The sequence below is a fragment of the Momordica charantia genome (assembly GCF_013281855.1).
Source record: "Momordica charantia cultivar OHB3-1 chromosome 4 unlocalized genomic scaffold, Mcharantia_2.0 BLBB01000004.1, whole genome shotgun sequence".
In the NCBI taxonomy this organism is placed as follows: Eukaryota; Viridiplantae; Streptophyta; class Magnoliopsida; order Cucurbitales; family Cucurbitaceae; genus Momordica; species Momordica charantia.
The window spans coordinates 1,395,598-1,419,130 of NW_028275162.1; the positions used below are offsets into that span (position 1 = coordinate 1,395,598).

Sequence of the window (23,533 nt, forward strand, 5' to 3'; positions counted from 1 at the left end):
AAAATATTTTCAAACGGTTTATAGCCTCTTGAATAATACTACTTTTTGGAGTTTTGTCTAAAATATTAATCTCCAAATACATTTTAGTTGAAGCAAAATGTTGTTTAAATCAGGATGGTGCATAATCAAGCATTTATTAGATGTTTTAGGGATTTTTTAAATACTCACTTAAAAATTTAGAGACTAAATTTGTAATTATTTTAAAATACAGATTAGAAGCATAAATACTTGGGCTATTAATATTTTCAACACAAAATGTAAATGGTTAATATCAAAGATTTAATTTTCGAAATAAAAAATATTTCGAAAGTATATTCGTCTTTGCTCTTTTACCATCCATGATCCCTTTACGCATGACGCGTTCCAGCTTCAGAATTGTCTGCTCTCGAAATTACAGCATCACCCTTCCACAAGGGTCAACCCGAACCCTCCCGTCGAGGCTAAATCCGTCAATTCGAACCTGGACCTGCATTTCGCAACCATATTGTACTTGAAAGATTCCGCCACGTGCCGGGCACACGCCCTCCCCAAAACCAAAACCAAAAAATAAATTTTAAATTAAAATTTAAAAGGCAGAAAGAAAAAGAAGTTGGTTACTCTCCCCGTCCGGTCCGATTATTTGAAACGGCGGAAGATAATAAGACAAAAGCGTACCGGAAGAAGCTGTACAGCCCCCCTCTGCCACCTACACCTGTCGGTAACGCCCTCCTTCCTTGTACGGCCCCAATCATCATCGCCTCTGTGTTTTCTTTGTCTTCTTCCTCACCATTACTTAATCTGCAAGTATATATATTACACAATCTCTCCCTCCTTCTCTGGTTTTATGCACGATGGAGAGTTCCGCCGGCGACGATTTCTCCGCTCGTGTTCATTTCCCGGCCAAGACTGTTTGTGAGGAGGTCTGGGATGATGCTTGCTTCAACGCCATGTTTTCCGGCGTTAGTCTCCAGTCATTTCTCGCCGTGAACCACAACCATCCATTTCTGCCGTCTCTGTTTGGAGGTTATGTTGCGGATGCTATCTCTCTCCCCGATTCTACGTCGTTATATCCTCCGGCGAGCTCCAACTTCGTCTCTGAGAGCACGGCCTCTTCCGACGCCTTTTTCAAGTTGCCTAAAACCGAGCCGATGAACAATGTGTATGAAACAGAGGAGACTGAATCCGTCTTCGTTTTCCATGATTCGACGTCGTTTCCTCACTTGCCGGATCTGCGTTCGTTGGAGCAATCTTCGTCGTCTTCGTTGTCTCCGTTGATGTCGTCGTCGTTTAACAAGCGTGCTCGAGTTGATTCTGGATTGAATCCGTTGCAAACGTTGGAGCCGATGGTGCGAGGCTGCGAGAGTTTCCAGAACTTTCTTCTGCCGTACCAGTATAAACCCTTGCCGGATTTTACCACTTCCGCCGCCGTGGCTCCCGCCGTTCAATTTCCTCGTAGCGCTTTGGCTCGACAGCGGCGCCAAAAGCTGAGCGACAGGACGCGTTGCTTGCAGAAGCTACTGCCGTGGGACAAAAAGATGGATATCGCCACGATGCTTGAAGAAGCCTATAAATACGTGAAGTTCCTTCAGGCGCAACTCCTCGCCCTTCAATCCATGCCCTGTGAATCGGCCATTTCTACCGGTTCGAATAATTACAACTCGGTGTCCAACAGCGGTGCGTTTGGTGGATTAGAGAGGCTGAACAGAAACCAACTTTTGCAAGTACTGGTTAACTCTCCGGTGGCTCAGACGATGCTTTGTTCGCAGAGTTTTTGTGTTTTCTCGGCGGAGCAGTTGGGGCTTATCCAGAAGATCGCGGAGAAAAGGGCTCTGCTACAGCAGATGTCGACGTTTCTCCCGAAACCCTAGTTTCCGATCAAGCTCCGCCGCTGGTGGTTCAGTACGGTACTACAACTTTATCTCTTTCATGTGTTTACTTTTTAGGTCATCACAAAGTGTGATAAGAATATGCAGTCCCCCTCTTTTTGCTTTTTGAGGAACGGTTTTTTGTAGTCACGAATTGGAATGTTGGGAAATGCTTTTTAGCTGAAAGTACAAAGAACAGCTACCTTAGTGTTAGTGATTCAGAAAATGTGGTACAAAATGTTATTTCAGTAATCAATGGAGATCCTTTTCAGGAGACAATTTTCTGCCTGCGATTAATTGCTTTTCCATTGCGTGTGATCATTTACTGTCCTTGTGGCCAGAATTTGTCGAGAGCAACACCCATATTGAGCAGGTCAATTGTTATGCTACATCAGGTTAAATTATTACAATATAAATTGAACATTGTGTTATCGAAGGAACTTGAAAATTTTCAGATTGAAGTTTGTTTGAGCAATATTTTCTCTGCTTTTTATCTTTGAACTTGTCTGTTGGAACTGTGTGCTAATCGTTGATTTTCTTGATTTCAATGCATAGCTATGCTTAAGAACTGTAGAAACTGCAGATTTGTTGTAGCCAGTCTGAACCATAATAGATTGTGTTAGAGACAAATATTATTGCTTATGTGAAAAAAGTTCAACTGGGGAATCACCCACACCAACAGATTTTTCATTAGTTTTAATACAACCATTTACTTTGAGTTCACTAGCTTTTTATATTAGAAAATATTCATCTAGTTTTGATCTTGAAACTTCATCATAGTTGATTTGACTCATACCATGATTCAGTTGATGATGAAGCTGAATCAACAGTTTTCATCTTTTCAGAACCCTGGTTTTGTAAACCATCTATCATTAATCAAACAAATTACTGTTAAAATTTGTGTAAAGAGTCAGACTTCATAAGAGCAAGAAATCCTCAAAGTATTAAAAAGAGAGAGAGAGAGAGAAGAAAAGGAAAAGGCCTGAGAAAAAATTTTATGTAGAAAATGATAAACAACTTGTAAATAATGATTGATCAATTTTTTAATGAATTATTGGAGATCCAAAAGAATATAGAATAAGAACAAATCAAATATCTCCTTGTACACGAAAATTTATTGCATCAAACCGTAAAGGCATATATACTCGGTCATGTTGAACTTAAAATAAAAAAAGTTTAGATCTCTTCTAGAATACACCAGCAAAAACTTCTGGGTAATGAAATTAAACCAAAAGCTTCATTATATTCATGAAGAGGAAGAGAAGAAATAGGATATTATGGGGTGAGTTAAAACTCTGCAAGAGTTCTAATCTAAAAACCCCTGCCATTTTCAATGCAAATCTTCTTGCAGAGATAATACACCATTAGTAAAGCAACTTCTGGTTCTCTTGTATCAACAGAAATATTAAATAACAAAAATTCTAGACATTAGTAAAATTAACTCAAATGTTATAAACATTTTCTTCGTGGTTGAGTGAGTGGTGGCTACTTCTCCTTTCATTTGCTTCTAATGGGCCAAACTTGCAACCAGAAAAGACCAGAATGAAGCTGAAGAAACAAAGAGATGTGTAAAAACGCCAAAAAGGAATATCATCTATTATATATTGTAATTCAGAAAATACAGAAAAAGCAACTATTTCTAGCCACCACCCATTAAAAGTGTACCAGTTTCTCTGCCATTGTGGGACAAGTACACTCCAAAATGCTCATATTCAAAAGAATTTCAGAACCAAAAAAAAAACTTTCCCAAGAAAATATTAATTACCTTAACTAGCTCTAGCTCCTTGCCTTCCCCATTGAATCCAATATTAGTTTACATTGTTCCCTAACTAATTCAACCTTCTTCAGGTACAATTCCAGTTCTCCCTCTCCCAGCTTCCTCCATTTATCATCCAATTCCTTTGCCTTCTCACTCCCAATTGAAGGCATTCTCTCCTTAACAAGGCGCATTAGCCCCTCTGAGCAGAACTTATCATTCTCCATCTGAAAAGATGCCTTCAGCCATGGATAATCAGACAGAAACTCCTCTGGCAAAATCTTACTCTCCACATTCACAGTCTGATCTTTCTTTGCTGCTTCCACATCCACTCTCGGCGAGCTTATAGACACTGAATTGCTAGCTTTCACACTCTGTTTCCTTGGCTTCTTCTTCGCCTCATTACCCCAGATTTTCTTCGACAGCACAAAGGATTTCTGCTCATGGGGTTTCAGAAGTACTGGGTCGTCCCCATTTCGGCCCTTCTCCAAGTTGTTCTTGTACTTCTTCTTCAACCTCCTAACCTTATCGATCAATTGGTTCTTGGATACGTCCACGCTTAGATTCTTCTTGATGGATTCGAGAAACAGGCTCATATCGCTATACGGGTCCGATCCCTTTGCCGATTGATAATCGATCATGCCCTGTAATATGGAGATCTCGTCGTCCTCGCTCCAGAGCCTGTTAATTCCAGAGCCAGAGACCTTCTTTCCTTCTTCATCTTCCCCATGCATTACCTTCTTCTTCTTATTATTCGACTCTGTCCCGTGAAATTTGCTCTCGATTGGGCGCTTCGAGCCGGAACTGGGCGCCACAGTCGCGGAATCCAAATTCGATTTGTGGGAACTTTTTCTAGGTTTCGAAGAACCGCATGGGGATTTGCGGAGAATCGGTTTGATGGTGAAAGCGGAAGCGCTTGGGGAGGATTGGGTTTTCTCAGAATCGGAATCTGAAACGAACCCAGAATCTTTATCGAAGGAATTTTCTTGTTTGGAAAAGATGGGAGAAGGGATTGGTTGCTGTTCTTCTTCTTCTTCCTCCTCGGGGGTGTCTTCTTCGTTCTCATCCTCAGAATTTGGCGTCACATTATCGATTTCTGGATCTTCTTCGAGAGTCTCGAAATCGGATTCCTCTTCTTCGGCATCGGAGAAGCGAGCAGCGGATGGCAGATCTTCGACGAGCCGCTTCGGTGCCATTAGAAGCGAATAGAAAAGAGTAGGTTTCGCTTCGGAAGAGCCGGCGTCAGAAATTTATAGTGTATTGGAGTAGGGTTTTTCACGCCTTGGGGTATTTTTGACGTGGCATGTCCTTATTGGTTCGACGTATTTTATTCCCAAAGTGACAAAAAGTGACAAAAATACGTGGCGGGAATGACAGCATAATTCACGCACGTCAATAATTAAAAGGTTTATTATTATAATTAATTATGGTTGCTGTTTCAACGAGGGGATGTAGCTCAGATGGTAGAGCGCTCGCTTAGCATGCGAGAGGTACGGGGATCGATACCCCGCTTCTCCATGTTTTGATTTATTTTTCAACTTTTTATTTATTTTTCTAATTTTCACCTTTTTCCAAAATTTAAATAACATTATCGTCACCCACTTTGGTCCCACTGCACCAGCTATGAATTGTAAATTATTTTATAAACTTTTCCTTTCCAGTTATTATTATTATTTTTCTTTAAACACCTTTTCAGTTATTATTAGTATCTACGTTTTCTGTAATTTTTTTTGTTGAGAAAATACGTTTTCTGTAAATTAATAGATCTTTTTTTTAGGAATTAATAGATCAAATTTAATACTAAATTATTTTTTGTTGCAGTTGCCACTTATCATAGAGTAGGAAACTTAATTTTTTATTTTGTGAGATTGAATTATCGACCGATTGATGGTAATAAATATTTAATCTAATAAATTATGTTCGAACTAACAACTCAACTTTTTATTATTATAATCATAAAGTAAAATAATATATTGGTGTCAAAACGAGCATAGTTCGATAATTGACATAATCTCCAACCAAAAGGTTGTGAATTAAATTTTCCACCTCATGTATTGTATTAGAAAGTAATAATAATAATAATAATATATTATTAACTATTAACATAGTGTATGTTAATTGATTAAGGTACCTTGTACTTGTTAAAGAACATAAAATAAATTAAGAATTTTTAACATTTTCAAAATCACTCTGACTATATAATTAACACCGTACTATTTAATATATATATTAATAGGTGGGAAAGCATTTTTATCCTTTTAAAAATCATTAAAAATCACCTAATAAAAATGGGGTAGATACACCTTTTGGCTCCTAATTTGAGTTTTTCAAAATTGTTTAGGAAGTTTCAATTTAGTTTTTTATATTCTAATATTTTTTTAATTTAGTCACCTATTTACATAATATTTAGTAAATTTGCAGAAATTTAGATGGTAAAAAAGATTATCAATATTAAAAAAAAAATTTAAAATTTCTACCAATTATTTAGTAATTTGAACGATGAAATATAAATTTTCTTCTATCCTTTGATATTTTTCCTACAAAACTTTCTTCACTTTACTGAATATTATGTGATTATAAATTTTTTAGCCCATTTAAACATTTATCCACCAACAAGGGACTAAAAAAATATTATAATATTAGTAATTATATAAAGTGGTTTTAAACATTAGGAACTATGATTAAACATTTTAGTTTCGGTTCCCTTTATTGATAGATTGTATGGCCATTACATAAACACAGAAACCTGTTGGCCTCAATTACTTGCGTTAAAGACTCTGTTCATGAACTCCACAAAATTAAAGCACCATACGATTACACTGGTATATCAGTTTCCTGATCCCAAACAAACGGCTCCATCGGTTTGGTTGCTTCTAAAAGCACTTCTATTGGAATCTCTGGTCCAGAGCGATTCAACGGAACCAGAGGGCGGTTGTAGTCACTAGGATCGGGTCGATAATCCTTCAACAAAACCAAACAAACCATTCGATCAGTATGATGCGAGAATGATCATTCTCTATGTCTAAATCACGTCAATGAAGTCAAAAAATGGTTGAAGTTACTTGGTAACATTCTTGTTTCTTTATAAATGAAATAACTTGTACTTCTATAAACAACGTAACTAACATCTAATTCAAGGTAAAAAAAAAATTAATTTGTATATGGAAGATCGTCTCTGTTTGTTACCTGTTTGGCGTGCATCTTCTTAACGAATTTCTTGAATATTTTGAAATTTTTCTTAGCAAACAACTCGTTAGAGAGCCGAAGATACGTCACTCCAAACATCCTAAGCTTTGGTTCGCTATTTTTGTCCATACCATTTGGTCTGGCATTGAGAAGCATTTGGTTGTAAGCTGCAGCATCGTATCTTGACAATGCATTCTCTCCCGCTACTTTTAGGCCTTCTCTCCACCCTCCACTCAAAACCTATTATACCATCCAACCCAAAAATTTAAGTCAGTAAAATTATAAGTTACGGTAATTAAGAATGATACCAAGTTCTTAACACTACCTCTCACTAATGTGTTCAATACGCATTATTGTTTCGTTCAAGTGGTGTGAATTTTACCTGTTGAACGAGTTCCTCTGGTGCACTCTTGGCTTGCTCACTCTGTTTAAAATCCCTCATCTCCAGACATGTGAAGTTCAAGACTGCATGGTGCCTTGATAGCATCCTTGAAATTGGTCGATACCCATCTCTAGTTTTCAAGTTGTAGTATCCTGCAGTAAGTTCTGCAGCATGATTTTCCTCTCGGTACCACCAGTGAATGCCAGACACCTGTTTTAATGCCCAAAACATCAATTTTTTATCAAAAAATACTTAGCTTCTTAACCGTAAAGATGGTGATTAGGACAAGATTTGATTCTCACCGTTAAGGGAGTCAAATGTATATTTTTTTTAGCACTGTTCAAAATTTTTAACTCCAATCCTTGCTGAACATAGAACTCTTTACCTTGATGGCTAAATTGAGTTTGCAGCCCACAAAAACTTGGTTGGCTTCATCAAGAATCTGATCTCCATGCTTCAACAACTTGTTAGAATACCAAGTCAAGAAGAACTTGCCTTTATTTGATTGAAAAGTGCCATTTGATTTGAAGAACTGTGTGGATTCTGGTGTGTCATTGTATGTTCCTGCATTATTTGGCAGTTCCCATTCTGGATATCCTTCTGCTGTTGCAGCCTCGTTGAACTCCTCGCGTAAATACTTGTCGTAACACTGAAGCGTTTAAAAGAAAATTAAATTTACCGTCACCCATCGACTTTAAATTTAGTTTAGTTTACGGACCTGGAATTCTCCAATGCCGGGAAAAACCCATCCCAGACTCTGTGGATATGAAGGATATCTTAGCTCCCCTGCAGGGCCAAGTCCAACTTCTATGTCTATTATAACTCCTTTTGCTATAAATTCTGCCATATTCTCTTTGAAGCTGCTCATGAAGTCCCTGTACATCTGAATAATCATGCAGCCTAGTGTTAGATATCCTTTGAATTTCAAGTTTAATTTTGTTACATATATTAATTCAGTGTTTAGCAGAATGTTTTAATTCGATGAAAAAGATATATCACTCATCAAATAAAAACTTACATTTCTATTAAATTACTTGACTCTAAATCCAACGTTAGATAAAATGTTGGTATATTAGTACTTAATAAATAACTCTATATAAAAATCATATTTATTCCTTAAAATAAATATAAATGTAAGAGTTAAAATATTTATTTGTTAGATTTAGAGACTAACCTATAAGATTTCAGGGATCAAAAATAAGAATTCATATGAGTTAAAAATGAAATAAATTTAAAAATTTAGTGACCAAAACCAATAACTTTTTTACCATTTAAAAAGTTATTTGAAATAAAAAAATATGTAAAAATAGTTTAAAAGTTTAAATACGGGAGTATAGATATTCGATTGACAGCCAAAGTCGTATATTAAACTATAAAGTCTTTCAATATTAACAAAAATTTATAACATGACTAAAGATTACATTACAGTTTAGTCGGCCAAAAGAGAAAGAGAAGTGAAACCTGAACGGCGGTTCGGCTGTGGAAGAGTGGGCGGTTATCGACACCGAGAGAGAGATACTCCTTGTTCCGGTTGCCGGAGCGGTCGGTATAGAAGATATCAGGATTTGATCCTCCGATCTCAAGAACCCACGGCGGGATCGGAATGTAAACCTCATCGCCGACGTTCCCGCCGCACTGGTGGAACGACATTATTGCTTGGACTTTGAGATCGCATTCATGGAGTATCTGAAACAGGCTCCGGTATCCCTTCCAATTGTACTGCTTTGGCCCTTTGGATTCCACAATTCCCCACCACACGTCCGTCATCACGCCGTCCACTCCGGCGGCTCGCAGCTTTCTCAGCTGTTGCCTCAGCCCTTCGCCGTCTATCACTTCGTTATCGCTGCTCACAACTCCCAGCTGTAACACGTTTCATCAAAATTCAAGAAGATGAAAAATTATGAGCTTTTTGGTTGCTTTGTTCTAAACATTTTTGTTAAATAAAAAATTGGGCTGATTACTAATCACAAGTTTAGTTGTTTAATTGATTTCTAAAATTTTTAATTTTGTATTTAATAAGTGATTAATCCATTTGAATCTTTTAAAATTCACAAATTTATTGGATATTAAATCAATTTTTGTATATGATATCATTCAGACTTTTCAATTCCTTGCGTAATTAGTATGAAATATCAAAGGTTGACCATAAAATTGAAAGTTACATAAAAAGACAAAATTTTATAATTTTAGAGATTTATCAAATATATTAATTCAAGTTCAAGGATTATTTTTTAAAATATACTTGGTTTCTGAAGTATAAATTTTGTTTTCACTGCAACTAAAAAATTGACAAACTTATTAATTTTTATAAAACGTATTTGTTTTTCTTTCTATATTTAGTGGTGGGTAGAGACAATATTATTCCTTACCATTAAAAGCCAAATATCTTCCTATTTTCTAAATCATTCTACAATCTTTATCACCCAATTAAGAGAGAGAAATACAAAAATAAATATTTTAATAAAAATTAACAAATTGTCAAATGAAATTAAGATTTGGTCCTTATCATCAATAAATTAAGGTAAATATTTTCATTTTACAGTTATATCCTTGTAATTATCTCGAGGAGGAAAGAAAGCTCAATCCTAGGGTGTGCCTCTGTTTCCTACCCTGTTTGTTTTTGGTGAACCCTAAAGCCATTTTTAGCAGGCCTCCATCTCTCAGTCGCTCAGTTGTGCATGGATTAATATTTACAACAAACAACACAGGAATTAAAATTTACTCGTCACTTACTGGAAGCATGACGTAAACTGGGACGTAGTTTAATAGCCTGTCCTTATTGTTATTAACAATGCTGCTTGTGCTCGACGCCTGCACCAATCAAATCCCAAGTGTAAATTAGGCCTTAATTTTGTAGACCCATTTTCGGCACAATTGATTATTTTACCTTTTTTGTTGGCCTTTCTGGTTTGAGTTCTTCCACAGGAAGCACTTTGGGCACAGAATTTGGGCAGCAACAGGGCGAAATTACGTGCAGAATGCTTGCCATGGCGGAGGATTATTTGGGCAGGCGATGAGAGAAGGAGCAAAGCAGAGGAGTAAGCATTTCAAATGAAAGAGATGAGACGACTGAGACTAAATCATCAAAAAACGACACTGGAAATTATTTGGTAGATTCTCGTCCGCATAGGTCGTATCAACAGCTGAATTCATTCTATTATTGGTGTTGTACGGTGAGATATTGTTGTCAATTAGGATCGTATCATCTCTCATTCTTTCGTATTCCTCGTCAAAAAGGATTTATAACCACTAAGCAAGTTAGTATTTTCAAAATCAAAATTTACCTTATTTTCTTTTCAAAATATTATAATTCTTTTAATATTGACTGGTTGTATTGCATTGACAAGGAGATAAATATTTTTTTTTTAACATTCCGATAGACAATAATGTTTAACTACCTATTATATTTATGACCCCTGCTGAAAAATTGATAGTTATTTCTTAACTTCTTATTTTACATTTTTCTCTAACGCTTTAAAAATTTTAATGTTGGTTATAGCTGACCTGACCTATCAATAAAGAAGTATTTTCTCTCAACAATGTACTTGTCTACACACTCAATTACATTTGAATAACAGTTATCTCGTGCGAAATATCATATTAGTAGTTATTTTTATGTTCTTAATTTTTTAGCAGTGGATAGTTAGATGCATAAGAATAAGGCATAGTAAAAAGTTACTAAGAACATTTGCTTTTGAATTCTCGAGACACTCCCAAGCCAAATTTCAATAATTGAAGGAGGAATTTCAATTGGTAATTATTCAATTCAATTATTTCTTCATTTACCTTTTTTAATATAAAAAGATAAAAATTCTTTGGACATCGCCTTTTGGTTTTTGTACGTTTCCTTATTAATAATTTAGGTGTCTTTCAACAGTTAGAGTCCCTTCTTCCCCTAAACTTCATAGCGGTGATTAGTGAGTGAAGTAAAAAATAATAATAATAATAAAATAAAAAGAGGGGAAAAATCTAGTGAGTGAATTTTTGTTCTAAAATTTAAAATGACTTAATAAATAATAGATATGGTCTAATTTTATAGACTAAAATAACTTCTTTCCTCCGAAAAAAAACTTTTAACTTCTGTTTTTCCTTTTTCATTTGGACATTTAAAAAATGTTTTAAAAATTGTTGGTAAATGTTAAAAGCATAATTAAAAAAAAAAGGAATTTTCCTTATACTTAGGTGGGCGAGTTAATTTTAAAAGTAAACTTAATTTTAACTAAGTGTTGTATTAAAATGAAAAATTATAAATATTCTATGAATCAACCAAACAATATACAACATTTAACTAACAAAATATTTGTCAAGGCGAACCAGCGGTAATTGACATATATCTCCAATCTGTGAGTTTTCTCATCCTTATATGTTGTATTTAAAAAAGAAAAAAAAACCAACAAAAACATTAAAAAATCGTGTCAAAAGAATGTACATGCCCAAATTTAGGACAAATCTACGAATGTAATAATAAATAAAAGGTTAAAAAATACATTTGGTCCCTGAACTTTGATGAATGTAACGATTTAGTCCTGAATTTTCAAAGATAACGATTTAGTCTCTGTATTTTAAAATTGATAACAATAAGTCTCTGCCGTTAAAAATTGGGTTAGATTTAACAGTGACGTATCATGTGACAAATAATGTTGAATTGTGCAATTGGTTCAAATTTGGGTCGGTTCAAATTCCAAACGTTTTAAGATTTAAAAAAAAACAATAATTATAAAAGAAAAATGTCCCCAATCCCTATCTTTCACGACTAATCACCCCATTGTTCACGCCATCTCATTCTCGTCTGCCTTTGTAGGCTCCGAGAAGCTCAACCAGCAGTCCGGCGGTGAATCGCGTTCGCTGCTTCGTGATATTCGCCGACTTCAAGACACTTCAACTAGATGGTGTGTATCAATAAATTTCACCAATTGCTTCGGAATAAAACATCCAAATAAGAAAACCCAATTGAGGCGGGCGATTCTTATAATTGGAATCAGAATTGAAATGGTTGCCTTTTTGTCAGCATACGCAGCCCAAAATCGAGCCATGGCCCGATTGTAAGGGTCAGAGGGGAGGATCGAAGGAGCAGAGGGCCAGACCTCGTCAGTATAGTGAAGGATGATTAATAATTCAGCAATGGGGTTGTTGGCGTGAATGAGAACAGGGACTTTTTTTTTGTGAACTGGCAAAGGAGACATGTTTCTTGATGCTAAACATTTTTCATAATTTGATGGGGTTGTTGGCGTGAATCGCCTTCATTTTCTGAAAAGTGGAAAAGGAGGAAGAAGTTGGCTTTTGGCTCAGAATTTTTTCTGATGTTGAAGGCGATTCTAACCCTTATCACAAATGGACTAGCTCAGGAACCCAAAAGCCTCGTCCTCCTTTGGCAGTTTTCAGAAAATGAAGCTATCGCCGACGAGAATGGGGTGAAAAGTCGTGATAGTACAGTTCCACATTATCTGTACGCATGGATATGTCACGTTAAATTTCTATTAAATCTAATCTAATTTTTAAGACTAGATTACTATCCATTTAAAAATATAGAAATTGGACTACATCATTACTTCCATCAAAGTTGTAAATTAAACTATTATATAGAAGTGCAGGGAGCCGAGAAAGCACAGAGCATCAATAGCAGACCGCGACGCTTAGCAATAGCTTGGCAGGCCATAGCCATATGGTTATGCTTCACTTTCTTTTTTCTTTCTTCCCATGATCGGCACAGCTGCTCTCAAACCATTCATATTTCATAACTTAATCATTTTCAAGAGATCTCTGAATACAACCGCCATCTCCAGCCCCACGCCCCCTTTAAGAGTCCCACTTAATTCTCTACAATGTGGAGCCATTTTGCAATCCCTCACCAACAAAAAATCATCTGCAGAAGGCCGGAAACTACATGGCTATATGCTCACATGTGGGAATCTCCAGGACAATGCCTATCTCAATTCCAAACTTGCTGCGTTTTATGCCGGTTGCGGTCGAATGGTAGAAGCCCAGGTGATATTCGATGGGGTTGTTTTGAAAAATTCCTTCCTATGGAATTTTATGATTAGAGGCTACGCTTCTGATGGTACTAATGCTTACAAGGCCCTTGCCCTGTATCGCAAAATGGTAACCTTAGGATTCAAGGCGGACAATTTTACATTCCCTTTTGTTCTTAAGGCGTGTGGTGATTTGGGTCTTACTGAAATGGGAAAGAAAATTCATGGTCGGGTGGAGGTTTGTGGGTGGGAATCTGATATTTATGTCAACAACTCTCTTATAGCGATGTATGTGAAGTTTGGGAACATGGGTGATGCAAGGAAGGTGTTTGATAAAATGCCTGAGAGGGATTTAACTTCTTGGAACACTATGATTTCAGGTTACGTGAGGAATAACAATGCAATGGATGCTTTAATGATTTTTTATCGAATGGGGAAGGCTGGGTCGAAAGCAGATGGGACTACTTTGCTTGCGCTCCTCTCTGTTTGTGCTGATCTGGCTGCCATTAAACAGGGGAAGGAGATCCATTGTTATGCTGTACGTAATAATTATTTTACTTCTAATGAGTTCCTGATGAACTCGCTGATTGATATGTACTCAAATTGCAATTCTACTGCTGGTGCTAGGCTGTTATTCGAGGAGTTGAAGATAAAAGATACTGTATCATGGAATTCTATAATTTCAGGTTATCAACTAAGTGGAGATGCTTTTGAAAGTTTAAGACTTTTCTGCCAAATGTTCGTCGAAAGAACAGCGGCTCCCGATGAGATAACTATCGTAGCTGTCCTTGGAGCTTGTGAAAAGATTACAGCCTTGCAATTTGGCAAGTCCGTCCATTCATATTTTGCTAAAATAGGTTTTTTCTTAAATTCATTTTTGGGAACTGCCCTTATAGACATGTATGCTAAATGTGGAGAATTATCTTGCTCACACCATGTCTTTTGTGAGATGACTCAGAAGAATATGGTTGCTTGGAGTGCTCTGATTGCAGCTTATGGAATTCATGGAAGGGGAAAAGAGGCTATATCCATTTTTAATAAAATGACAGCAAATGGCATTGTTCCCGATGAGGGTATTCTAACTTCTGTCCTGTCAGCATGTAGCCATTCAGGTTTGGTTAATGAGGGCAAAAAAATTTTCAATGAAATGACTGATAAGTACAATGTCAAACCGGGATTCGCTCATTACTTATGTTTGGTGGATCTTTTTGGCAGAGCAGGCCTACTAAATGAAACATATGAACTGATAAAGCATATGGAAGTAGAACCACCAGCCGAAATATGGGCTGCACTTCTTTCTGCTTGCAGGCTTCATCGAAATGTCGAGTTGGCAGAAATTTCAGCACAAAATATTTTCAGAACAAACCCAACAAGGGTTAGTAGCTATATTTGTCTTTCCAATATTTATGCTGCTAAGAAACAATGGACTGATGTGGAGAAGGTGAGAGCTACAATGAGGAGACATGGACTGAAAAAACCAGCAGGGTACAGCTTAATTGAGCTTGACAGCCAGGTTCATATGTTCTTTGTTGGAGATAGGTCACACCAACAGACAAAAGATATATATGCCAAACTAAAGGATATCAGTTGGCGACTCAAGGAGGAAGGGCACAAGCCTGATACTAGTTCAGTTTTATATGATGTTGATGAAGAACAGAAGGAGAAGATGCTTTGGGATCATAGTGAGCGATTGGCAATTGCTTTTGCTCTTTTAAATACCCCTCCAGGGACCAAAATTAGGATAACCAAGAATCTTCGGGTATGTGCAGATTGCCACACGGTAACAAAATTAATATCGAAACTCATGGATCGAGAAATTATCATGCGTGATAACCACAGGTTTCACCATTTTATAGATGGAATCTGTTCTTGTGGTGATTTTTGGTAATTACTATTCAATTTTGTATAATAACAAGAGGTATGATATTCCTTATGCATGAATTTATGGGAACCTTTTGTATTTGGCAATGTGCACTTCTACTTGGTTGTTATTTACCTTAAATATGTACAGGATTTCGTTATAGAAATCAACGAAAAGGACCACCAATTGGCATAAAAATCCAATGGTTCGTAAGATTACAATAACATCAGTCAAGTTCGTTGGGGAGAAGCAGCCACAGTGGCCTATAACTGGAACGGTTGGTACATATTGGAGACTGGAACAATGATTCATTTTTCTTTATACTTCCTTCCCTTATGCTTGCTTTATTGCTAAATCATAAGCTGGTACAAACTTTGCAGTAACCTCGTGTATAGCAATGTCTTTGTTTTTGTTTTGTTTTGTTTTTTTTCGTTTTGTTGTTGTTCACTTGGAATATGCACAGGATTCGTTCAAGATGTCCACAAAAGGACCACCAGTTAGCGTATTGGTTTCCTTATCCCATGATAAGGATTTCCCTATGGTTCGGTTTCTTTATAGTAACCTCGAAATAATGACTGCCTATAAATATTTGTTGCCTTGATATGTTGGTCGGGAAATATTGATTATCCGAAATAATGGTAGGCTCAAAATATTTTTTACCTTGAAATTGTGTGATTTGAGGTTACGCTTCTGATGGTACTCTATTGCTTACAAGTTACAAGGCCCTTGCATCTGATGGTTAGGTGGAATTTGGAAGTTTGGGAACATGGATCTTGCTCGGGATGTGTTTGATAAAATGCTCGAGAGGGATTTAGTTTCCTTGAATTCTGTGATTTCTGGTTACGTTAAGAACAACAAACCAATAGAAGCTTGAACCAATTTTTATCTAATGGTAAAGGCTGGGTCGAAAGCTGATGGGATTTATTTGCTTGCCCTCCTCTCTGCTTGTGAGCTGTTGACAATTGCTTTTGCTTTTGCTCTCTTTAAATATCCCTTCAGAGATCAAAGTTAGAATAACTAAGAATCTTTCAAGTCTCTGGAGCTTACCACTCTAACAAAATTAATACCAAAACTCATGGATGGAGAAATTATCATGCGTTGGTTTAACCACTTTATATATGAATTTGTTCCTATGGCGATTTTTGGTTTTGACTTTGTTTCAAACTTTCATATCAATTTTATTTAATAATAAGAGGTGTGATATTTCTTAGACATGAACTTTATAGTAACGTATTGTGTTTAGCAATGCTCACTTCTGTTTGGGTGTTCTTTCATCTTAATATGTATAGTATTCTATTAAAGAAGTCCACAAAAGGACCACCAATTGGCACATCAGTTTCTTTATCCCATGAGAATGGTTCCAATGGTTCGGTTGCTTCTAAAATTTCTTCCATCGAAATTTTTTCTTTCGACTGCTCAAGTGGAACCACATAGCAGTTATAGTCCTTTGGGTTGGGACAGTAACCCTACGAAACACAAAAGAATTCGATTAATCCTCCATGTCCATCCCACACTTGCTTTTTCTGAACAATGTAATTCATTACCTGATCAGCATGCATCTTCATCACAAAGTTCTTGAATATATTGAAATTTCTTTTCCGCAGGAGTTTGCTAGTAAGTCGAAGGTATGTCACTCCAGACATCTTAAGTTTTGGTTGACCCTCCTTGTTGACACCGTTTGGTCTAGCATTTAAAAGAATTTGATTGTAAGCTGCATGGTCATACCTTGGTAGTGCATTCTCTCCTGCTACTTCAATGCCTTCTCTCCAACCTCCACTTAAAACCTGTTGGTGAAATTTATTATTCTTTACCAGTTCTCCTTAAGACCAACTTACACAATCATTAAATTGTACCTGCTGAACTAGTTCTTCAGGTCTACTTTTGGCTTTTAAACTGTGCTCATAATTCCTCATCTCTAGACATGTAAAATTCAAAATTGCATGGTGACGTGATAGCATCCTTGCTATTGGTCGGTATCCATCTCTAGTTTTCAAGTTATAATATCCTGATGTAAGTTCTGCTGCATGGTTTTCCGTTTGATACCACCAGTGAATCCCAGCTACCTGTTTTTATGAGGAAGTGCAATGCCTTTCACTGACATGATTTCAGAAGAAAGAAAATATCTTATCCTTCTAGACCTTACTAGAACGGTAAAGATATAGAAAAATATTTGGCTTCTGAGACGTACTTTGGCTGCTAATTTAACTTTACAGCCGAGGAAGATTTGGTTGGCTTCGTCAAGGATCTGATCACCATGGCTCAATAGTTTGTTGGAATACCATGTCAAGAAGAACTTTCCCTCATCGGATTGGTAAGTTCCATCTGATCTGAAGAACTCTGTAGATTCAGGTGTGTCATTGTAAGTTCCTGCATTATCTGGAAGTTCCCATTCTGGGTGTCCTGCAGTTGCTGCAGCGTCTTTGAATTCCATTTTGAGATATTTGTCATAACACTGTCATATTTGGAAATGAAGAAAACAAAGTTGAAACCAGAACACGGTAGTGTCCTTAAAATGTTAAGCTAATCTTACCTGGAATTCTCCAATGCCAGGAAATACCCATCCCTGATTTTCTACATATGAAGGATACCTCAACTCCCCCGCGGGTCCAAGTCCCACTTCAATGTCTATTATAAAATCAGCTTCTAAATAATTTCGCATGTTTTCCCTGAAGCTCTTCATGTAATCCCTGTATACCTGCGTACTTCCATTCTTTTCATGATTTTCTTCTACTCATTTACATCAGGATCAAAGGGTATCATTAAGGGAAATGTTTTGTTGAATCAATATTTATTGAGCTTATTTACTGTCACCAATTTGACTATTTTTTGGGTATTGATCATATTTATGGTTTCATTTATCAGACAAGCAGTTGCAGGGAGCTGACCTCTACAGCAGTTCGTCCATGAAAGAGAGGCTGGTTATCCACTCCAAGAGTGAGGTACTCCTTGTTCCTGTTACCCGAGCGGTTTGTGTAAAAGATATCAGGATTTGATTCTCCAATTTTGAGAATCCAACTGGGGAGTGGAATGTTTACAGAATCTCCCACATTCCCTCCACATTGGTGGAAGGACATTATAGCTTGAAGTTTCAGACCAAATTCTTGAATTATCTTAAACAAGCTCTTATATGCAGTCCAATCATACTGCTTTGGACCTTTGGATTCTACAATCCCCCACCAAACATCAACCATCACCCCGTCCACACCTACTGCCCGTAGTTGTCCGAGTTGTTTCTTTATCCCATCTCTGTCTTCCAATGCATTATCAGTTGTTACAACTCCCAACTGGTGTTATTAACATAAGAAGAAAAGGTAAACTGAACTTGTTTGACTCTAATAAATATTAGTATACAGAATTCTGTATGCAACTTACTGGGAGCATCACATAAACTGGTACATAGTTTTCTAGAATCTTTTTGTCGTAATCGGGATGGCTGCTTGATACCTGCATGAAAGAAAAGTTTCAGGGAAGACTGAAGTCCCAAACTCATAAATATCAATGAAGTGCATCAAGTTGAGAAAGAAGATTGGCTTTCCAAAAGAACAAGATATTTTGTGACCCTGAATGTGCCAACATATTAACTGAAAGATTGAATTAAGCAGAAAGATATACATCCCGGAGCGTCGTTCCCTCGGGTTCTATCGAAGTTGCCTCATATGCCGTTGTTCGAAGATTGCTCCTTGATGCAACAGAGCAGCATGGGAGAGACCAGTTGAGTTGCTTCTTTATTTGAACTTTACTTTTCACTTTACCCTGAACATATCTGCTGCATGGTGCAATTCTCTCTATGATTCCACTATGCATTTGGCACACAACACTTGTCATGATTGTTTATGAAGCCATTTCGTTCTATTTTTTATGGACTTGCTGATTTTCAGAACTAAAGTTGTGAATCACTGGAGTAGATAGGAAATGAGCGAACATGAATTCACACATATAAAAGAAGGTAAGGATAATGAATGAGCTAGAGAAACACAATCCATACATGTTCTTCTCTAAAGCAAGAAACAAAAAAATGTCTTGTAGTTTCTTCATGTCCAACTCCATTTGATTGGTGAAAGGTTAGGAAGAAGATGTATGATTAGAAGATTTATTTGTTGTCCTCTTGCAGACACTAGCACAAGGCAGACAGGTTCTTGTGAATAGTGACAGCTTGGAAGAGTTTAAGTTTTTGACAAATTAAGATGGTTTTTAGTCTTCAAATTTATTTACAAGCAGTCAAAATCTTTAGTTCAGCTAACTGCCTGCTTAACCCTTATCTGTAGGAGGAAATATTTCGAGAAAAATTTCGATACTATGAATTTATGCAGAGTATTATATTTCCTTTATTCACCTTTGAGTTTCCACATCAATTTTAATACAATATTGATGTGAGAATGATGAAATAAAAAGAGTATCCATACAAACCTAGCAGCACAAATTTTTCCTCTAAAGGAGTGACCTGGCATTGACAGACATGCCTGGTTGGCTCCATTCTTGATATCTTTTCTACTGGTTATATTATGTAATAACAAACAAAATCCCTTTTTCATTTTTTTTATTTGCGGAAAGAGGAATTTTCTCGAAGTTCAATAATCCCCCACAGGCTTTTACCATATCTCAATAGTGCCCCACTTAAGCTCGTGGGCATGGTGTTGCAGACCGCCACTGCCCACCAATCCAACAAGGAAAAAATGTTCATCCTTTTGGAGCTAATTTCGTCAGTTAAAAGAGAAATTCAGATGCAATTCTCCATTAACAATGGCCAATTCTTCCTCATTTCAAGATCTGTCACCTCCCCTTCACCCACTCTCCCTCCCTTGATCCATGTTCCAACAGTAAAAAAGTAAAAATCCTACCTGTCATTCACTCAGCCAAGAAAAGTTAAAAAGGGTAAAAGAACTGTGACGGTTTCATTGGTGTTCACGTGGTTGGGATCCCATTCAAGTTACAGCTCAGTGAGTAGCCCAGTCCAGTCCCATAGGCCATTACCAAACCAGGCTCTCTCTCTCTCTCTCATCTTGGTCGTGTTCTTCAACCGCCATGAGATAAAAGACGAAAATGAACCAAAACCCAAATCTTTTTCTTCTGAACCAAACAAGTGTTTGTTCTTTTGCAAGTCTGGAGATCGAAAATGTGTTATGTGGGCAAAGCAACTAAGATCTTCATCTTCATTGTCACCGTTTTGGTGGTTCTTGGCCTTGTTCTTGGCTTTGGATTTTTGCGCCACGGCCTCCAGAAATCCCATAAGTGCTCCGGAAACTCCTGTTTTTCCCCTCCAGACGTCTTCCCGGACCCCAATTCCGCCCCTCCCGGCGGCGCCGCTCCAATCTCCGCCTCCAACCAGCCGGGAAATTCACCAACGCCAACCGATTCGAATCCGAACCCACCTCCGCAAAATCCGATTCCGGCTACTCCGCCTCCGCCTGACGCCGTTACGGCTTCTCCACCTCCGCCTGATACCATCGTTAATCCCTTACCGCCGCCGCCGCCGCCGCCGCCACAGGGATATCAGTCTCCACCTCCGCCAGTAACCGAAGCGCCGCCGCCGTTTACCCCGCCTAGTACGACGCCGGTGACTCCGGGTCCGATGCATTCTCAGCTACGGTCCTCGATTCGTAAGAGGGATGAGAATTTCTGAGATCAATTTATTCATTTATTTAGCTCATTTTCATCTTTCCTTGAAAAATTGCCTTGAATTCTTAGATGGGTTGTAGAGAATGGGGGTAAAATGCGAGTCGGTGTCAGATTCGAGTGATGGGTCGGTCCAATTTTCTGGTGTTTGTGCGCATTTGATGACAGATCTTCAGTTCCATTTTTACTGAACTTTCGCAGAAAAGCAGGGGAATCCGCATTGATGGCTTCTTTTTTTCCTTTTTTTTTTTTAGTGTATTTCCCAGTTCATCCTTGACCATTGTCGTCTACAGTTTACACTACTCCCGATGACATTGATTGCTGTAATTTATTTGACTGAATTTCGCTAATTTCTTCATCAGATTCTCCTCCTGCTCAAAAAGCTAATTCTTTTCAGCTACAAAAAAAAAAAAGAGCCAAAATGTCGGATACTCGGGTTCGAAGAGGATCTATGACAAATTCGTCTACGTTCTAAGATAATCTAGCCGAAGTAAGAATCTTTACTTTCTGGATCACAGTATTCAAATAGGATCCAAATACCATTTTCAGAGAGAACCCGACCAAAAAAATTGAGTTCAGTGATTCAAAAACGAAGAAATTGAATAAGTTACAGAGATATAATGCAGGCTGATTCTGTTTGGTGGGAAGTTCGTGGGTGCTTTCTGAAATGTCTGAACTGAACGTTTTCCAGACAAATCTGTCTCCGAGGAGCTTTCTTTTTTGCTCCTACGCGCAGACAAAGTACAGATTCTAACAGAGTCGCAGGTTAAAATTTGCAAATTTTCAGCAGCAAAAATCTAATCCCGGTTGCCTTTAACAGATACGAAAAATATTAAGACAATGGGTTTGCAATTAATTTGCATGGCCTTGTGAATTAAATTGAAACGGCGAACATCAAAAGAGTTGTGTAAACCACGTGCGGCCAGAAAATAGTTTTTGAAGGTTATTGACCCCTAGCATATAGGGTATGTGCCCTTAAAGCTAAAGGACAAGGGTTCAATTTGGAGGTGTATTCTACTGCCAACTGTATATAATTTAATAAGGTTTTTTTTTTTTTTTTTTGAGGCAAAACTAATAAGGTTTGGAATTTCTAAACCGCTGTGCTGTTATATTTCACGTGCATACAAGAGGCTCGGCAACCGGCGACCGGGATTTGCCCAGTCGTTTAGGAATTGAAGGAGCATTGCCGTTTGTGGCCTTACACTTCGGCCCACTGTTATTTCAATTTGGGCTGAAGCCCACTTAGATTTTGTTATTATTATTATTATTTTTATTTGCGGATCTCAATCTTACACTGTGTTTGTGTATATATCGACAATCACGTCTTATTATATTACATTACAAATTACCTCATATATTAAAACAATACTTCCGGGTAGCAATAAGCAATAACCCACAGTTACAACTTTTGTACGGTTATTTCCTTTCTGGATAAAAAAAAAATATCTTTTCCTTCATCTGTTCCTCTCTAACCTGTCAAAAATTTAATGGTGCGCAACAAAATCTCGTTGCCTAGTCAAAAGAGAAATTTTGTACTTAAATTATATAAGTTTGAGATGAGGATCAAGAGGCATACACATAGGAAATTAATTCTTAGATGATCATCATAGAGTTTGAATCCATTCTCTCTAATTTTTTTTATTTTTATTTACCTTAGTTATTTTAGACCAATGAACTTATCCATAAGAGTTAAATTTAAGAACAAATATTACCGGCAAAAACATTTAGACATTTTTTTAATAGAAGATGTGCGATAAAGATAACCATGAAATTCTACCTCTTAAGTTAAATCTCATGAATTTATTATATATTTTATTTACAATTTTATATAAATAAAGATTATTATTTTAGCCCACGGTCAGAACATAGCTTAATTGGTTAAGACCTATATTTTAATCAGAAACTTGTGGGTTCACATCCTTACCCTCACATATTGTTATACTTAAAAGAGATGAAAAGCATTTCAATTTATTTTTTTACTTAAACGAGTTTTTATTTTTATTTTTGATAGTTCTTTAGTACAACAAATATAGTGACGGATTCGCACTTTTAACCTATTTGGTAAAATTACCGCCACATATAAAAAGATAATATACATTGTAATGTAAACGATAATTTGGCATAACTTTGTAGAAACTATTCGTATTCTTTTCAACAGGAGAAAAAATAAATAAACAAAAAAACAAAACCACAAAATGATGTCTTGCATATATATATATAGTTTTTCAAGGAATTAAAATTGAGTTTGAGATGAGTTTTGAAAAGTTAAAAAACAATTTTTAGTCTATTAAACACCACTTCTTGAAAAGATAAAAGATAAAAAGAGGTTTTAGTCCATTTGAATACTACTTATTTTTTTAAAAAAAATAGTTATTTCAAACTCACTATTATGTTATATAAATTAGATTTAAGATCAAATCCATAATTATTTAATTATTTATTCTAATTATTAATTTACCATAATGGATTACATAATTTAAGAATTGACTTGGTATATTATTAATAATCTTTTTTTTTTTTTGATGAATGGTATATTATTAATAATCTAATCCCAGTTCCACTTAGTTAAAATATAATTTCGACCAAAAAAGTCTTTTATCTCAAATTTAAAATGATGAAAGTCAAGTAATTAATAATATCATCAAATCGAGAAAATTTGGGTAAGAAATTACAATGCTTCCATGTGATTGAAGTGACTTATATATATGATTAATATATAGTTTCAGCATTTACATGAAAGTATTATATGGAGAAAACGGTTCGTTCGGCATACCAATAAAATAATGTTACATAAATTAATTAGGAATTTTAATGGATTTCCTTATCATGTTTTATCGTCTCACAGTCTCCCACCTTATCCCTCCTACGTCAACCCACTAAAATTAATGCTCTAATAATTATTTCAAATTTAATAAAAAGTAA

General features: G+C 36.5%; 6 protein-coding genes and 1 non-coding gene across 8 annotated transcripts; 4 read left to right on the forward strand and 3 right to left on the reverse strand.

The window, feature by feature from the left end:
• The first annotated feature begins 223 nt into the window (after positions 1–223).
• Positions 224–2,123, forward strand: LOC111007840 (basic helix-loop-helix (bHLH) DNA-binding superfamily protein). The gene has a single exon (XM_022280360.2). It carries the CDS (start codon positions 831–833, stop codon positions 1,845–1,847), a length of 1,017 nt encoding a protein of 338 aa, XP_022136052.1. The 5' UTR covers positions 224–830; the 3' UTR covers positions 1,848–2,123.
• A 939-nt stretch (positions 2,124–3,062) lies between these two features.
• On the reverse strand, positions 3,063–4,830 carry LOC111007958 (STOREKEEPER protein). Its single transcript, XM_022280514.2, has 2 exons — positions 3,610–4,830; positions 3,063–3,392 (listed from the first exon to the last, which is right to left on the reverse strand). Exon 1 carries the CDS (start codon positions 4,794–4,796, stop codon positions 3,621–3,623), a length of 1,176 nt encoding a protein of 391 aa, XP_022136206.1. The 5' UTR covers positions 4,797–4,830; the 3' UTR covers positions 3,063–3,392; positions 3,610–3,620.
• Positions 4,831–5,045: 215 nt separating this feature from the next.
• TRNAA-AGC (transfer RNA alanine (anticodon AGC)) lies at positions 5,046–5,118 on the forward strand. The gene has a single exon. It is a non-coding gene; the product is annotated as a tRNA-Ala (tRNA).
• A 1,158-nt stretch (positions 5,119–6,276) lies between these two features.
• On the reverse strand, positions 6,277–10,220 carry BAM5 (beta-amylase 5). Its single transcript, XM_022280640.2, has 8 exons — positions 10,056–10,220; positions 9,902–9,979; positions 8,630–9,028; positions 7,887–8,051; positions 7,554–7,817; positions 7,169–7,378; positions 6,787–7,026; positions 6,277–6,561 (listed from the first exon to the last, which is right to left on the reverse strand). The coding sequence occupies exons 1-8, from the start codon at positions 10,155–10,157 to the stop codon at positions 6,415–6,417; spliced, it is 1,605 nt and encodes a 534-aa protein (XP_022136332.1). The 5' UTR covers positions 10,158–10,220; the 3' UTR covers positions 6,277–6,414.
• Positions 10,221–12,349: 2,129 nt separating this feature from the next.
• On the forward strand, positions 12,350–15,097 carry LOC111007757 (pentatricopeptide repeat-containing protein At3g12770). 2 transcript variants are annotated; one of them, XM_022280228.2, is made up of 2 exons: positions 12,350–14,249; positions 14,358–15,097. In XM_022280228.2, the coding sequence occupies exons 1-2, from the start codon at positions 12,866–12,868 to the stop codon at positions 15,023–15,025; spliced, it is 2,052 nt and encodes a 683-aa protein (XP_022135920.1). In that variant the 5' UTR covers positions 12,350–12,865; the 3' UTR covers positions 15,026–15,097. The 2 variants fall into 2 exon arrangements, with proteins under 2 accessions (XP_022135920.1, XP_022135919.1); XM_022280227.2 differs by having other exon boundaries at positions 12,350–15,097.
• Positions 15,098–15,123: 26 nt separating this feature from the next.
• Positions 15,124–18,967, reverse strand: LOC111007758 (beta-amylase). The gene is made up of 8 exons (XM_022280231.2): positions 18,611–18,967; positions 18,371–18,442; positions 17,884–18,282; positions 17,529–17,693; positions 17,187–17,450; positions 16,852–17,061; positions 16,543–16,782; positions 15,124–16,464 (listed from the first exon to the last, which is right to left on the reverse strand). Exons 1-8 carry the CDS (start codon positions 18,821–18,823, stop codon positions 16,270–16,272), a joined length of 1,758 nt encoding a protein of 585 aa, XP_022135923.1. The 5' UTR covers positions 18,824–18,967; the 3' UTR covers positions 15,124–16,269.
• Positions 18,968–19,948: 981 nt separating this feature from the next.
• Positions 19,949–20,972, forward strand: LOC111007732 (proline-rich family protein). Its single transcript, XM_022280203.2, has one exon. It carries the CDS (start codon positions 20,112–20,114, stop codon positions 20,616–20,618), a length of 507 nt encoding a protein of 168 aa, XP_022135895.1. The 5' UTR covers positions 19,949–20,111; the 3' UTR covers positions 20,619–20,972.
• The last annotated feature ends 2,561 nt before the right edge of the window (positions 20,973–23,533 follow it).

Bases quoted from the DNA above. Each gene is read 5' to 3' on its own strand.
- LOC111007758 (XM_022280231.2), bottom strand. From the start codon at position 18,823: ATGACAAGTGTTGTGTGCCAAATGCATAGTGGAATCATAGAGAGAATT. The intron at 17,694-17,883 runs GTCAGCTCCCTG...GGAAGTACGCAG, and splicing joins ATGGACGAACTGCTGTAGAG to GTATACAGGGATTACATGAA. The intron at 17,451-17,528 runs GTAAGATTAGCT...CAAATATGACAG, and splicing joins CTGGCATTGGAGAATTCCAG to TGTTATGACAAATATCTCAA.
- LOC111007840 (XM_022280360.2), top strand. From the start codon at position 831: ATGGAGAGTTCCGCCGGCGACGATTTCTCCGCTCGTGTTCATTTCCCG.
- LOC111007732 (XM_022280203.2), top strand. From the start codon at position 20,112: ATGTGTTATGTGGGCAAAGCAACTAAGATCTTCATCTTCATTGTCACC.
- BAM5 (XM_022280640.2), bottom strand. From the start codon at position 10,157: ATGGCAAGCATTCTGCACGTAATTTCGCCCTGTTGCTGCCCAAATTCT. The intron at 9,029-9,901 runs GTAAGTGACGAG...AACGTGTTACAG, and splicing joins CAGTTTACGTCATGCTTCCA to CTGGGAGTTGTGAGCAGCGA. The intron at 8,052-8,629 runs GTTTCACTTCTC...ATGATTATTCAG, and splicing joins ACAGCCGAACCGCCGTTCAG to ATGTACAGGGACTTCATGAG.
- LOC111007757 (XM_022280227.2), top strand. From the start codon at position 12,866: ATGATCGGCACAGCTGCTCTCAAACCATTCATATTTCATAACTTAATC.
- LOC111007958 (XM_022280514.2), bottom strand. From the start codon at position 4,796: ATGGCACCGAAGCGGCTCGTCGAAGATCTGCCATCCGCTGCTCGCTTC.